Raw genomic sequence first — 16,894 nt, 5'->3', positions numbered from 1 at the left:
GATCAATGTTTCTCTCTCTCTCCCTTCCTCTTTCTCTAAAAAAATCTATAAAAACATATTTAAAAAAAGAAAAAGAAAGGAGCATCCAAACAAATCACAGATAATATGCACATGTTAACAGGATCAAATAAAATTTTAAAGTAATCAGTATTACGTGGAATATTACAACCGATTTTTATGGAATTATAGTAAAAATGTATTTCTGATCATTCTTGGTTGAAGCCCTCAGGGAAAAGAAGGACAAAAGGAAAATTATCTTTAAAATCTTCAATTCCATAGAATAAATTTTATAAATTTGTTTCTACAAAATAAAAGTTATGATTATTCCTAACTAGCTGAAAATTTGTTTAGCATATTTCTCAAGTTTCTGCAATAATTCTTACTTTTATTTATGTAATAAATAAGCAAAATGAAAACTATAATTCTTCAGAATCATCTTTGAAACAAGAAAGTGAATGCATTCACAGAGCTCTAGATGAAATATATCTACTATAAGGGACAAAAAGGAGCACTTGTGAGTAACTTTACATTCTAAAATAAGGAAGAAAGTGAAGCACAATACTAACTTTAACGTTTCGTACTATACTCATGAATGCTCTGTGATTAAAACACGTTCTTACCTTCCTCCCAGTTCTTTAATTTGATTTCACAGCAAACTAATGGTGCCCCCACTCTGCCAGTATTGTAGTCCCACACTAGGATGCAAATGAAAAAATATCTTTGATTATAGTAGTTAATAAATGGCTTCATTTTTCTAAATTATCAAAAACAATGATTTATCCCAAGGCTTAGATATCCCCAGAGAATCCTTAAAAGCAGAAATCACAAACTGGTCAACCACAGGCTGTGTGGCCCACACTGAGTTTTTTCTTTTGTTTTTAATCTAAATTGATTATTGACACTTAAAATATCAAGACATTTTACATATAAGGGTGGGATGTCCAGAAACAGTGGGCCCGCCTGCCCAGCACATCAATAACGGTAGTCCTCTTCGGACAGGACACGCGCCTGCCCCAGCTCCCCCGATCCTCACTCATCACGTCTCCTCTATCAGGGCTGCCTCTCATTTACACAGCTGCCCAGTTCACGACTCTGGAGCCCCTATCTTACGAAATGACGGAGCAGAAAGGTTTACACCTATTCCACTATCTTATTAGACTCGACAGCTTTGCAGTACAAATAAGCTCCCCAATGTTCTCCCACGTATCACTATTCCCACGTGAGACTAGGGAAGCCTCCCTCACACCGATGTCAGTGAGGTTCACACCCTATTTAAATTCATGCAGTGAGAGCTCAGAGACCAGGCTGGAGATAAGATTGCTAACTTTCAAGAATCTGGGAAAAGAGCCCATCATTATAAATTACTACTGCATTACATTTCCTCTTCAAAGATCATTCAAATGTCAGAAACAAAACATTGATATTTAATATTTTACCATTTTATTTACAACAAATTGTAACTAATTAATCATTCAATGTCGAATTTAAAAAAAGAAGAAATTAAGATCCTCAGGAGCCCTGGCCAGTTTGGCTCAGCGGTTGGAGCGTCGGCCTGCGGTACAGAGAGACCCGGGTTCGGTTCCCGCTAAGGGCACGTACCTAGGTTGCAGTTTGTCCCCGGCCCTGGTTGGTCGTGCGGGTGGCAGCCACTCAATGTGCCCCTTCACATCGATGTTTCTCTCTCTCTCTCTTCCTCTCTCTCTCCCTCTCTGTCTGAACAAAAAAAATGCAAAAATGTCCTTGGGTGAGGATAAAAAAAAAAAAAAAAAAAAAGATCCTCAGGAAAAAAGGGACCAGACATGCATGCATGTATTAGGATTGCTTATTTCCTGTAAAACATAATTTAGAAGCAGCTTCCAAAAATGTATAAAATTCAGAGAATACAAATGAAAATAGGAAAATACAAGAATAATGCAAGATAAACCCAGCCTAAGAATGATACACAGCCCTGGCCGGTTTGGCTCAGCAGTTGGAGCGTCGGCCTGCGGACCAGAGAGTCCCAGGTTCGGTTCCCAATAGGGGCATGTGCAGGGGTAAAAGAAAAAAGGAATGGTACACAGAAGTATTCAAGGTAAGAAAAAATCAGCAGTGAAGAGGTTTAATATCTCTCAGACAAAACACATTCATTTTCTACATAAGCAGAACTTAAGAACTGATATAAGAAGATAAATGTATACAATACAGCCAATGCTTTTTACTAAAACTTCTTTTCCAGAACACTAATTAGTTTATAATATTACCTAGTTTAACATGAAAAACTCCTCTAGATGAATTACTGTTAGATATACCAAATGCATTCTACCACCTTGTATCAATAATCACAGAAGGTGGGATTTACCATTTCTGTGCTAGACAAACGCCTTAACCCCTCTTCTCCTACATGTTTGTAAAAACAACCCACACCAAAAACTGCCAGGCGCTGCACCCGCCTCTGTGGGACACTCCACTCTCCGGTGACACTAACCTTCGGTAATTGTCCCAGCCCCGGAAGACTCAGTGAGCCCGTAGCCCTGACCAACAGAACAGCAAAAGCAGATGTTCATGAACCGCTGTGTGGCGGCAGAAAGCGGAGCCCCTCCACACAACAGGAGCCGAATATTTCCACCCAGCAAGCTCCGAACTCTCCGGAAAATAAACCTAAAGAAAATTAATCAGAGAATCACAGGATTTTAAAGCTGAATAGGATTTCCCAAATCATTTAGAAGACTACTGTCCAAATTCAAGAGATTCTCTTGACCCACTACTTAAATCTTAATTTTTAAAAGTTCAACTAAGTAAAGAATATGATCTTTTCTTTAAAAATGTTCAAATAATATTTGAATTCAAAACTGTCAGTTTAATCTTGTATAATAATGGAAACCGCTTGCTAATGGCCAGAGCAATTTGTTTTATGTAATTTTATAATACACATTAATACTGAATAATCCTATTGTATCTTTATAAGATTTAGTGTTAAAAGCAAATTATTTTTTACTTTAGCTTACTTTATTAAAAATGAGTACATATTTATCTACAATAACCTAACTTTTAAAAAAATTTCAGTAATCAAGTTCCAATATGTTTACTGTTTAAAAATATCTAGTAAATTAAAAAAAGAAAACAATTCAAATATTTAATTGAAATGTTTCTGAAAATACACTAATAAAAGAAGATTACTTACTACTTTGATCAACAGAAGAAAAGGTTGTTGTTTTCTAAGTAACTTTGAATAAGGCAAAGACTGAGTGGCAATCATTTAATAAAATACTATTAACAGGACTTACAAAGTAGGTTATATATCTTGCTAAAGAGAGAACTAAAAGGCAGGAAAAAAATTTATAAAGTTTTAAATGAAGTGAAGCATTTGAAAACTGTACTAATCTCCCCATAAAAAATAATATGAATTCAGAAAATACTTTTATTTCTAAATTCTAAACTATTTCATAATTAAATGTATTTCCTCTATTAGCACTATAAAAACAAAAAATTAATAAATCTGTGATAAACTGGTCATTTAACACTTTAAAAGAAGTTTAATCACATTTTGCTGCCATTTTATATTCATATTGAAATAAATTTAAAAGCAAAGAGAACTATTTCTCAAAATAATTAAAATCACATTAAGTGTCCATATAAAATATAAGCACATTATTAAATCAAGTAAAATCATAAGTGAAATTTTTCAGACCAAATGGCAATCATTTTTTTAACACCAATTTTCTAACTTTTATTTTAATTTAGGAGCTTCTTCAAATGTGGTAACCTATTACCACAGCTTCGCCAATAAAAACACACACACCAAGGAGGACTGATACATATCTATTTCCAAGTGCGGCATCCATGTTTGATCTAATTTGCATAATAATAAATGAAATTAAGCCATTTCCCAGGTGGCCGTGGACCTCGGCGATGATGGCACTAAGGACCTGGAGCACTCCTCTTTCTCAGGTGGTTTGGGGAAAGTATAGGGGCAACCAAAGAATATCTACTTGACTAGGCCTTTTGCCCTGAACCTCATGAAGAAATGAGAGGTGGCAGACATATATGCCTAAGAAGAGCACTGAGCTCAGTGGAGAGCAACACGGAAATTTGGGGGTGTCCTTTGATTTGTGTCCATCAATGGCAGAATCCTCCAATGATTCAGACTACTTAAGCTCTCGTGACCAATTGAGACGATGGGCTGCCAGGTCAATACACAGGGACATTCGGAATCATCCTACAGTAGATGTCACCAAGAAGGTCAACACTATTACAAGTACTTTACAGGACACCAGTCAAAACCTGCGACAAGCCCTGGCCAGTTTGGCTCAGCGGTTGGAGCGTCCACCTGCGGTCCGGAGAGACCGGGTTCGGTTCCCGCTAAGGGCATGTACCTCGGTTGCAGTTTGTCCCTGGCCCTGGTTGGTCGTGCGGGTGGCAGCCACTCAATGTGTCCCTTTCACATCGATGTTTCCCTCTCTCTCTCTCCCTCTCTCTCCCTCCCACTCTGTCTGTACAAAAAATGGAAAAATGTCCTCGAATGAGGATAAAAAAAAAAAAAACCTGCGACAAGTAGACCAGATGCTTGGACAGTATCGAAACTATAGTAATGGACAAGCAGGTGCTATAGGGACAAGCAGGTGCTATAAAACATCTTCATGCTTTTCATCAGTCCCTGCTAGACCTCAGCAGGGGAAAAGTTCACTTTGGAGATGATCTCACCTGGGAACTTTCCAGAAGAAGCAGGTCAGATGCTGAAACAAGAAGGACTTTGGAAAGATTGACTGAAAAACTCAGTGAAACCCAAAAACAAGAAGTGGTTTCAGATAGGGTGGAGAGACGGCTCCAGGAAATAGAGAGATGCGCACAGAAAGAGAGCTGGTGGAACAATGCCAGGACCAACTGGGACTCATTTCTTTGCAGCTGCAAGAGGCATTGAAGAAACAAGAAGCTAAAACAGATGATGGGGAAGTAATGAAGAATGAAGAGCCAACTTGAACAGGAATTGGAGCTATCTCGAAGGTTATTGAATCAGTCAGAAGGCAGCAGAGAAACACTTTTGCATCAGGTAGAACTCCGTACACAACTTATGAAGGCAGAAGGCGACTGAAAGGGTTTGCAGCATCAGGTATCCCAGATTTCCAAGCAACAGTCAAGCCATTAGTATGAACAAGGAGATGACCGGAGGTTTAGGAGAGGCGTTGAGCGGGACAGAGAGGATCTGGGGAAGCAGATGTCAGATTGAGGGTGCAGATGAACTTCAGTTAGAAGAAGCGAAGTGGTGCGTGGAGTGAAAATCACTGTGCGTGGAGTGAAAAGACCAGGAGAAAGTACATTTGGCAGCATAAGTAGAAGTGACTTTGCTATTTTTAAGCCATGGTCAAAGGACCTCAGTGTTGTTTCACAGAAGTGCTTAATGAAATTTTCACATGAAGACTGTGATATTTTATGAACTCTAGTTTGGGTATAAAGTTGTGTAGATGACTGCTTATATATGGAAATTTCTATGGAGTCATTTCTCTTTAATTTGGACCTCAAAGCCAGGAAACTATTAAACTTGAACATATTTTTGTTCTGGTAGTAATCGAGTCCTTCCTACAGATGGAAGAGACGTTCTTCTCTAAAGGATCAGTGAATTATCATTTATTCTGGGGGTGAAACTGGCAGAAGACAGCAAAAAGGTATTACTGATATTTTTTCTTTGGAACCATAAAGGTTTTCAAGTCCCTGGCTGTTCTGCATGAGGTAGAGTTATGATGCCTGTATTAATTTAGGGTTGTATAATAATTGTGAATGAAATAACCAATAATGAAGTGTAACTGGGCAGCTACCATTTCCTGTTCACCTTTTTTTCTAGCACAGATGGGGTAATTATCAGAAAATATTAAAAATCAAAGGCAATCATTTTTAATTGCTCATATTCTTATGCAAGATAGATTTTTTTAAAGTCCCTCTGACTTTTCAAAATAAATTTATTTCTTACAACTACCTCAATTAACAGGGCTATTAATGTGAACGAAACAACTAAATTATCAAAAGAGAAAGCCTTTATTTACCTGTCACACAGGGGGGTACTTCGCCCTTTGGAGATCTGTTCCATTTTATAATTATAGGCCAGAATAAACAGATTACGTTGAAAACTACTCATTTCATTCACTTTATTCATGACATTTTTGTAGATTCGATCCATGATTTCCTAGATGTATAAAAATGCGTTAATACAGTTAATGATGCTATCAGCTGCCTTTCACTTCATGTCAGGCTAGTATTTCTGTCAATACTGAAACATTTTAAAAGATATATCCTATCAGGAACATATTTTTAAAATACAGACACAAATTACCTTAAAAATAATTTTAATAGCAAATATATATCTAGATGCTCATAAGTAGTAAAAAGAGATAAATAAAAGCATTGAGGCAGTAATATATTGATTTTTTATATTGCTTTTCTTCATCTCATTCTGAACTAAAAACTAAACTCATTAAATAAATAAACAACTATATGAAATGGTTTTTAGTTACAGAGAACCACATTCTTTGCTCACAAGAGGACCTTGGGGTTATTTTGCTTGGTCTTTGTCTTTCAATGCTGTACCCAGGAAATGTTCCTTGTCTGCACTGCATTTTGCTTGCTAGGCCGATTACTACTATAAAGTATTCTTTAATGACTTCAGTTTTTTTCTCTACAGTTTCAAATTATACTTAATTTTGACATAACTCAACATTTAAATAGTATTAAGGAAACTATATACCTACAGAAATTCCAAAACTGCTGCTCATTTAAATTTGATTTTGGAACAACTACGTAATTATGCTTAGACGTGAGCACTCTAGTATCTGATCATAATTCTTAACACCTTCAAACAAAATCAGAAAGCCACATGAGACTTCCATTAAGGAGGGGAAATCACTGTGTCTCATTTTCATTGACCTCGCTCTCAGGCTCCGCCCAATGCCTGGTACTTCATTAGGAAGCACAGGTCACTCAAAGTGGCACCAACTTCTCTGTCATGTTATTTGGTGTCTAGGTAAGACTTTCCCTGAGGAGTCAGGAGGTAATTACACTACTTGCTTGGAAGGAGGTGATCTTAACCTGTCTCTCCTACCTCCTGCTGAGCTTCAGGTTTCTACTAATAGCAAAAAAATCTCATAAATAATTTGAACAAGAAGCTATTTAGAGAAAGGAGCTGATAGTATAATACATACAGAAGCTGGAAACAAGAAAAATAAAACTAAAACAAGAATGAATCAATCCGTAGAGCTTAACACGGTACAGAAATCGTAAGGTATAAACCCTCCATTAACTACTTTGGCAACAGGACCTGTCTCACTAGCACGTGTGTCTGTAGCAGATGCCACTTCTTTAGAACTCAGTATTAATTAGTGGTCAATTCTTACCGGAACCGCTGCCATGAGTGTTGGCTTCAACATGGACGTATCCCCTTTGCTTCCTTTTTTTATTTTTGAAGACTAGAGAGAAAAAGTGATTTATTTAAAGTGATTCTTATTTTAAAATTCAATGGATTCCTCCCTGGTTTGGCTCAGCACTTAGAGCGTCAGCCTGAGGACCGAAAGGTCTTGGGTTCGATTCCCAGTCAAGGGTATGGACCCAGGTTGCAGTTTTAATCCCCAGCCCTGGTTGGGGTTGTGTAGGAGGCAACCAACTGATGTGTCTCTCTCACGTCTATGTATATATGTCTCTTTCTCTCCCCCTACCTCCACCTCCCTCCTTCCTTCTCTTCCACTTTTTTTTTTTTTTTAATCCTCACCCGAGGACATTTTTGCACTTATCTTCAGATAGAGTGGGAGGAAGAGAGACAGAGAGACATCAAAGTGAGAGAGACACAACCAGGGCCGGGGACAAACTGCAACCGAGGTATGTGCCCTTAGGGGGAACTGAACCTGGGACTCTTTGGTCTGCGGGCCAACACTCTAACCGCTGAGCCAAACCAGCCAGGGCTCCCTTCCACTCTTAAAAAAGAAAAAAAAAGTTCCCTCTGGCCGGTTTTGCTCAGTGGTTACAGCATCAGCCCAAGGACCAATGAGTCACAGATTCGATTCCCGTCAAGGGCACGTACCTCGGTTGCAGTTTGTCCTCAACCCTGGTTGGGGTCGTGCGGGAGGCAACCAGTCAATGTCTCTCTCATATCGATATTTCTCTCTCTCCCTCTCTCTCCCTCCCTCCCACTCTATCTGAAGATAAACAGAAAAATATCCTCGGGTGAGGGTTAAATAGATAAATAAAAAGCAACATAAATTTTAAAAAAAGGCAAGTGCTTATTTTTAAATTAATTAACTGTCATCTTCCCAATATAGTGTCAAACTGACAGGGAAAATGTTTTAAAAATGATTATGGCCTTTAGTACCTCAAGTCACAGCCATTTAATTTACCTGATCTGCTAACGTCTGTGGTGAAGAGTAGCCAATACGGCATCCATGAGAAAGACACACAAGCTCAGCACTCAATTCTAACACGTGGGCCAGAGGCAAATATCCAATGTAAACATCTTCCTCCCTGAAAGAGAAGGAGATCCAGGAAGAAACTGTCAGACTCTGAAAGGGACGCCAGTGGGAGCAAGCTTGAAAGGCGTATGGAGGGCCCTCAGTGTGACCCCTGCTCGGGGGCAGTGGTGTGTGTGACAGGACAGCGAGCGACGCAGCAGGCAGACATTGGGGGTGTCAGGGGAAAAAAACTCCAGTTCAGTCTAAAACTAAGGAGGCTGACACTCTAAGCAAATGGCTCTGTGTCCAGTCCTACTTGAAGGCACTCGATAATCAATTTTAAATGCTGCAGAGCCGAGAACTAAGGCAGAAGAAATAAAATATCGGGGTAAAAAAAATGGAAGGGTTCTTTAGAAGGAGAAGAAGTCCAAGGAGAAAGCGTCTTTAAAGCTAGTGGGCTACCAAGCAGAGTTCAAACAGAATCCGTACCCTGGCAGGTTTGCTCAATGGTTAGAGCATCGGCCCTCGGACCAATGATTCTCAGGTTGGATTCCAATCAAGGGCATGTACCTCGGTTGCAGTTCGTCCCCAGCTGGTCAGAGTCATGCAGGAGGCAACAAGTCAATGTGTCCCTCTCACATCGATATTTCTCTCTTTCCCTCTCCCACTCTATCTGAAGATAAATGGAAAAATATCCTCAGGTGAGGATTGAAAAAAAAAAGAATCCATAACTGTCTGCCACACATCTTAAAGAAGAGACTCCTGTCCTGAGAGCTAGATTAAGTTACAAATAATAAATTATACCTTACATAATTCAAGAACTGCCCCATCCCCAAACTATGACGGGCAACTGAGACAAACTCAGAAGAAAACTGTTGCTCTTAATTTTTTTCCTGAAAGTTATGCATGCATGACAGAAACTTCTCTCTCCATTTTCAAATTCCATTCCACAGTAACCAGTGTGTACATGTGTGTAATTTCTGTGCCTAGGGCTTCGAAAATACCCACCCACTGCCCAGCTCAGTCATTAGCATGCTGGCTCCATCTCTGGGAATACTCTGTACAGTCCCTCAAAGCCCCACCAGGAACCCTCCCCCCGGCACCTCCCCCTCCAGTACACCCTCCTTCCCCTGCTACCCCTGAAATTTGTTTCAGAAAGAAAAATCAGAGACTGAATATAGAACCTCAATAAACACTTACTGAATATATTAAGTTATTTGTTTACTTGAATTATAATATTTAGGTATAAAAATGACTGTAGAGGCAACACTAACTGATTAAAATAATCTAAAGATTTCGGTCAAAATTTGCACTTTTAAAGTTCACTGTTAACAATATCTATAAACTATATTTTAAAATTTCACAACTATGACTATTTTGTAATTAATTTTACAGCCCTATTTTGAAGGCAATGTCTGCTGTAAACAGAATGAAGGACTCACTGAACCATTCACGACTGCGTGTCACACACATCACTATGACAGGCATAAATACTGGCTTCGCCCATGTCCGTTCACTACAACATACCCCAGGCGTGGAATCCTTTCCGCCATCCCGGTGATGCCAGCGATGATGTTGCTGTGGGCGATCATGACTCCTTTGGGGAGCCCTGTGGACCCACTCGTGTACATGATCACTGCAATATCCGAGGGCGCAGGTGCACTCGGAGGCTCGTTTTCTGCATTGAAGAAATCACACCCACACATTTCTGAGAAATTTAGCCAAAGTGCCGATTTTTTCATAACCATGTGTTTATTAACTCAACTCAACAATTTTTCATCACACAGAGATCAAAAAACAAATCAAGTCCCTGCATTAAGGGACATATAGTCTGTTGGGATACAAACGTATAAATCTATAATATAATAAGAGCTATGAAGAAAAATAAAGCAAGACAAGGTAAGAAGATGACAGACAGTAGAAGCTATCTAGATGAAAAGTCTGAGGAGGCCTTTGTGGAGTTGATATTTTAGTGAAGACCTGAAGAAAGTGAGGAAGAACCAAGAAAGCCCTGGGGTACAAATGTGTTTGGCCTAAATACAGGGCAGTGGGCGGTGTTGTGGGATGAAGCAAGCCAGAGAAAACGGCAGGAAGGAAGGGGGAGCAGCAGCCAGGCCCACACCATGTGGAGCCTCCGAGACCACACTAGGACTTAGGAAAGTACTGTTTTGTTACCACCCTGGACAAGGATTGCTTTGGCTGCTGTGTGGCTACATTGACTTGAGAAAAGGAAGGAAGGAGGTAGGAAGACAAAGGCTATCCCAGCAATTCAATTAAAAATTAGGGTGGATAGACATTTGCTAAAAATGTTCTCTGCTTCACAGTGGTAAGTAAACTTGGCTACGCTCGGAATCCTGGATTAAAGACAATAGGCTCCGTTTGCACAAGCCTAGGACAGCAGCCAACATCCTACAGAGACACAGTAGACAAAGAGTAGTGGGTCGTGGCTGGCACTGATGGCCTGCCTGAACTAATCCTGGAACTACCCTACGTGTGGACTTTGAAATAAGTGGGGCCAAGTTTTCAACATGCTCCCAAGTGAAGCCATCCTCTCCTGCCTGCCAGATGTATTTCTCGACAACTGTTCTCATTCAAGCCCTCACTTCCTAATCTGCTGTCTGCTCCTTCCTCCCACCACTTCTTGGAACTTGCTCTGAGGTGACATTTCCTAAGACAGGTGGTCCTCTTGCACTCCCTGTGACATCTGACTCCTCCGTGCACCTGGTCCTGATGACTCCTGCCTCACTGAGCCCTGTTTCCTTCCTTCCTCTCTGACCATTCCTGGGGGCATCTGAAGGTGCCATTCTCGGTGGGTGACCCACCTACTCCACAGCTGTGACTAAAGCCTAGTCGCCCGGTACCTACACTGTCACAGCAGTCTGCACAGAGGTGCTGACAGCTAGCAACCTCATCACCAGTGAAGGCTGTGGCTCTGCCCCTCAAAGTGAATTGGGAGGTTCTTCACCCCTGGTGGGAAAAAAGAAAACTAACTGCTTCTGGCTTCTAAATCTCTTAAGTACAAACTTAACTGCAGAGTACTTGACCTGTACAGGCCACTGTCCACTAGATATCTGCATTTTATTTTGTTGTTGTTGTTTTTATTATTTGCAGTATGCATTTTATTTTATTGTATTTTTGTTACAGATGTTTACACCCTCCTCCCTATCCCCCTGCCCCGTCCCCGGGTTTGTTGTCCATGTCCATTGGTTATGCGTACATGCATATAAGTTCTGTGGTTTCTCTCTTCCCTCCCCCCACGACCCCCTCTTCTGAGGGTTGTCACTCTGTACCCTGATGTCGCGCTCACACCTGAAATTCAATCTACTCAAAATTAACGTCAGCATAACCCCATTCCAGAGCTGAGCCAATGCTACCATCAAATTAATCACTAAGTTTCCAACTGTACAGGAAATACACCCCAGCACCCAAGCAGCTTTCTACAATATCCTTAAACGCCAGTGTACTTGCTAATACTTTTTGATAGTTACTTGAGAGGAGGAACTCCCAGAGTCACCGTGTCTAGCTGTGCTAGTTGGACGATAAAAAGATGTCCCCGCTGGAAGAGGTACAGTTGGAACAGGGAGTAAAAGAAGGGATCCAGGTTTATCTACCTTTTAATACTCACAGATAATTCAAACAGAGGACAAGTTTAATGCCATTATTTATAAAACTAACTTTAAACCAAACTATGAGAAAAAGGAAATGAATAAACTATATAAAGTAAAACACATTGTAAACTAATTTCAAATAAATGCTACTTTTAGAACATTCGTAAATTGACATTTGTATGTTTCCTTAAACCTTTCTTGAAAGGGTGGATGAAAGTAAACCTAGAGGGATCCTGGTTCCCAGAATGATGGTGCAGAAGTGACCTGGAGAGCGGACAGCAGGGACTGGGAGCTGCGACATACCGGCACTCGCCTTGGCGCCCAGAGCCTGCACTGCGGCCATGGTGTGCACGATGACGCCCTTGGGGAGCTCGGACCAGGCTGGTGGCTTGCCATCGACAGTGATGATGTGCCGCAGGCGTGGGACTAAAGAAACTATATCCTGGAAAAACACAAGCATTCACCGTGTTCATTACGCTTCATACAGCAACTTAGCAAATGGTACTGGGTCACAAGAAAAGCAGTTTACCACATTCAATAAATTATTCATTTCTTGCCTCAAAAAAAGGGGAAGAGGGTACACTGGTCTGGTATGAATACCACTTTTTCAGATGGAGAAGCACTGGTCTGAAATGTAAATTACTGTTAACGGCACTAGATTTACTTTGTACATTTCTGCTCTGTAAAGCCCTGATCAACAAAGTTACTTCCTCACAAAATCAGCATGTAAACACAGGCTGCCTGAACTGCAGGGGAGCCAAACTCCCTCACACAGGGAGAGGCTATAATAAAGATCCAGGAGAAGGGGATGGAACTCACTTATATATGTGTATATTTTAAAAAAAACAACATTGACTATTATCATTTTCACAGGGAGTTGTCTAGAAACTACAGAAACCCAATTTTACTGTAGTTTCATGAAGTATCTCTCTTCCCTTTAAAAAGTTCTGAAAACTACCTGGCCGGATGCCTGCCTGCCTCTCTCTCTTTAAAAAAAAAAAAAAAAAAATTGCCCTGGCCGGTTTGGCTCAGCGGTTAGAGAGTCGGCCTGTGGTCCAGAGAGACCCAGGTTCGGTTCCCGCTAAGGGCATGTACCTTGGTTGCAGTTTGTCCCCGGCCCTGGTTGGGTCGTGCAGGTGGCAACCACTTGATGTGTCCCTTTCACATCGATGTTTCTTTCTCTCTCTCTCTCCCTCTCCCCTCTATCTGAATAAAAAATGGAAAAATGTCCTCGGGTGAGGATAAAAAAAATTTAAAAAAAAATTAAAAAAATAAAAAGTTCTGAAAACTCATAATGACTCAATGCTTCAGACATAAAGCTACTAGCTTAAAAATAACCCTTAAAATTAATAATTTATTTAAAATAAACTATAAAACAGATGGGCACAAAAGAAAAGAAAAAGTTGTAATCCTTCACCTTATTAGATATGGGCATATTAATTTTTTAAGTCTCTGTACTAGTTATATATATGTATACACACACACACACACATATGAAATCTACTTTTCCTTTTCTAAAGAAATAAAATGATATTCCAATAAATGATATTCCTAAAAGTTTAAAAGATAATGAGGATTTTAAAGATCATAAAATAAGTAGGTATCAATAATAGAGCTCATGACATTGAAAATTCGAAATTATCAGACAATTATAAAAAACTCCAGTCCTCACCTTCAACTTTGTTTGCAAGAGTTCTTTACTAGTAATGATGTTGGTCACCTCTGTTTCATTTAGTCCATGAACAATCGCAGGACCTCCTAGAGTTGCATATAACGTGACAACTACAGGGAAAAGGAGGGCAAGTCAGTACTGACATATCCCACCGGTGTACCAACTAAATGTAAGCAAAGCCTCTGGAAGTGGACACCAATCACAATGAAGCACACTAAACCCTAAATCACTAGGTCCATAGTTTATGATCTAACTGTGCTACATTTTCCCAAAGTTTTTAATATGCTAATTAACATTATTCCTACTCACCATTCCCTAATTTCTCCCAAGATTTCCACTATTTTAAAAAGTTTTGTTTTACTTTGTTTTACCTACAGATGTTACTGTGAGACTGTCACACTGGAAGTAATTATATCTGACTTCTAGAATCCCAAGTCTTAGTTGTTAACTATTTGGTACTAAAATATGAAAAAGTGCCCAGCCGGTGTGGCTTAGTAGATTGAGCATTGACCCATGCACCGAGATCTCCAGTTCGATTCCCTGTCAGGGCACATGCCTGGGTTGTGAGCTTGATCCCCAGTGTGGGGCATGCAGGAGGCAGCCAATCGATGTTCTCTCTCATCAGTGTTTCTATCTCTCTTTCTCTAACATCAATAAATAAAATAAAATATGAAAAAGAACATATACCAGTAATATAACACATTGGGGGTTGGATTTAAAGTATTACACATTACAGTAATAACATGAACAAGTGTCAATACTGCTTATTCCAAAGCAGAAAAATCTAAAGAAAAACATTCTTTAAAATGTTAAAATTACATAATAAGGTGGATTTTTATTTGCTTTCTGCCTAATTCAGAAGAGCTAGGCTTGCCCTGACCAGTGTGGTTCAATGGTTAGAGTGTCGACCTGCACACCAAAGGATCTCAGGTTCGAGTCCCAGTCAAGGGCACATACCTGAGTTGCAGTATCAATCCCCGGTGCCTACTGGGGCATGTGCGGGAAGCAACCAATCGACTCTCTCTCACTCGATATCTGTGTGTGTGTGTGTGTGTGTGTGTGTGTGTGTGTCTCCCTCTCTCTTTCTCTCCCTCTTTCTCTCTTCCCCCTCCCTTCTTTCCACTCTCTCTAAAAATCAATGGAAAAAATATCCTCGGGTGATGATTAACAAAATAATTTTAAGAAAAAGTCTGAAGGCAACTTTAAGAGATTACTTTAAATCTTCTCAAAAGAAACATTTTAAAAACCTGTGAAAATAAAAAGGTGTGACAATTTAAATTAAAAAAAAAACTAAAGAAATCTACAGCAAGAAATCTGGGACAAGTACCTTTTCTGCTTCATCTACGGGATGAGCTAATGTCTATACTTAACATCACATTTTGGCACCAAGACCTCTCAACTAAGCTTCCAGAACTACCTCACAGACTGAGGCATCATGAATACCACTGAAATAATTACAATATAAAAATTCTCTATTGTTTAGCCTACTCCCTGAGTTTGAGTACTAGAAGAGTTTAAGAGGTCAACTTACTCCAGTAGAAGTGGCATAACAAAATGACACTGCCGTCAAAGGAGAAATGCTAAGAAATGAGAGCCATGTGCAGGCATGGCTCCCTACACTCCGAAAGTCCCCTATTAACATGCTCAAATCCTGTTACAGGGACTGCACCAAGTGTTCTACAACCAGTTCCTTTCCCAAAACAGATCAATAATTCTAAGTTATAACAAGAAGTTCTCCAATGAATGAATGCAAGGTGAAAAGTAACATCAGAATTTCAATCTCGGAAGAGTGAAATATTTATAATAAAAGTCAGTATGGTCTCTCCCACAATGACATAGGTCCCCTCTCCCAAAAGGTAAGAAAGCGGACGCACGCTGGAAGTTATACATGAAGCACGCCTGCGCAGCAATCATCCACTCGGCCCTGGTCTCACAGAAGATGGCAATGTTGGTCTTTGGCTTCTGACCCAGCATCTGTAAGCCATTTCCGAAGTTAAAGGCTCTAACGAAGACATCTTCATAGGAGAGCCAATTATAGTGTCCAAGAATAACCTGATAGAACAAACAAAAACATACCAATAGCTTTCAATATAACCAAAATATTAATTTCTAGAAAGCCAGGATGTGTTCCAAATTTTGCTCAAATTTGAAAAAAGTTAATGTTTGCATGTAAACTACTTTTTATGAAAAAGTCAGAAAGTGGGTTTCAAGTAAAAAAAATCTATTCTGAAAATTAGCTATTTTGTGATATCTTCTGACAATTCAAATTGTATGCTAAATTTTCAACTGTAATGCGGGGGTTGTTTTAAAAAACATTCAGGTTTGACAGGCTCTTAAAGGTCATCTTTCTGGCTCAAGGGTCATATACTATAATTCTTTTACAGATTTTATTTACTTAGCTGATAATTTAGCCTAGTACCAAGGACTACTGACACTAAAATTTACTTTCTCTTTACTTATGAATTCCTGGATTTCAGTATCAGATGGTAAAACATGATTCACAGAGGACTGGTCATACCGAGGTTACGAGAAATGTTTCTAACGGTTCGATTTGAATTCCTGTATCTAACGCGGGATAAGCAAAGTGAACAAGGGGGCACCAGGTTTGTATCTCAAAGTCCCTCTGCTGAAGCCTTAAATACTCACTGGCACTGCCGGACTTCCTGTCCTTTCCAGAAGTTCGGGTGACATAGAGTACACTAGTAACAATCTCCTTTAAACACTGGTTAACATATTTTTGTCTTTAGGAATTTTCTCCAACTTACTTCAGATTATAAATCCCCAATCACATACAAACTGAATTAAAAGCTCCTCTCACTGCAATATAAATAGTCCCCAAACATGGCTTTGTCATCAAGATATGTCACATACCTTAAAACCATCTAACCATATTCACTTTCAAAAATATGTACATTTAAGAATTTCCAGAAATAAAAGGCTCCATAAAGATAAAATGGATAAATGCTGCCCTCTAGTGTCCTATTGCATAATGAACTTAAGAAATACTTATTTTGATGGATAACATAACCGTATTTAAAATACTTATTTATCTTTAGTGGTCCCAAACTCTCACCTTGCTCTGCACCCCCACGAAATGCTCAGCACGGGAGCTCCAATGACTTCAAAAGGAGCTCTGTGGGGGTGAGAAGACAGATGAGAATTTGGCCAAAACGTGCAGGAAATGGATTGCAATTATTAAGAATTTTACACTC

The 16,894-nt window shown here is 39.6% G+C and overlaps 1 protein-coding gene and 1 non-coding gene across 5 annotated transcripts in view; one reads left to right on the top strand and one right to left on the bottom strand.

Moving 5' to 3' along the window:
• The window catches only part of ACSL3 (acyl-CoA synthetase long chain family member 3), a 67,329-nt gene that overhangs the window by 9,944 nt on the left and 40,491 nt on the right, over nt 1–16,894 (bottom strand). For 3 of the 4 annotated variants that reach the window (XM_036254427.1, XM_036254426.1, XM_036254428.1), the window contains 9 exons: nt 15,557–15,734; nt 13,683–13,792; nt 12,314–12,452; nt 9,930–10,080; nt 8,352–8,475; nt 7,359–7,430; nt 6,015–6,154; nt 2,465–2,637; nt 621–695 (listed from right to left, as the gene is read on the bottom strand). In XM_036254427.1, the coding sequence (XP_036110320.1) occupies nt 621–695; nt 2,465–2,637; nt 6,015–6,154; nt 7,359–7,430; nt 8,352–8,475; nt 9,930–10,080; nt 12,314–12,452; nt 13,683–13,792; nt 15,557–15,734 (1,162 nt within the window). Of the gene's footprint in view, nt 1–620; nt 696–2,464; nt 2,638–6,014; nt 6,155–7,358; nt 7,431–8,351; nt 8,476–9,929; nt 10,081–12,313; nt 12,453–13,682; nt 13,793–15,556; nt 15,735–16,755; nt 16,816–16,894 lie in introns of all 4 variants that reach the window. The other variant, XM_036254429.1, reaches the window with a different exon arrangement.
• On the top strand, nt 11,257–11,369 carry LOC118625919. The gene has a single exon (XR_004958769.1). It is a non-coding gene; the product is annotated as a small nucleolar RNA SNORA68 (small nucleolar RNA).

The sequence above is a fragment of the Molossus molossus genome, unplaced genomic scaffold, assembly GCF_014108415.1.
Source record: "Molossus molossus isolate mMolMol1 unplaced genomic scaffold, mMolMol1.p scaffold_m16_p_11, whole genome shotgun sequence".
NCBI classification, from domain to species: domain Eukaryota; kingdom Metazoa; phylum Chordata; class Mammalia; order Chiroptera; family Molossidae; genus Molossus; species Molossus molossus.
This window is presented reverse-complemented; position numbering and strand designations above follow the sequence as displayed.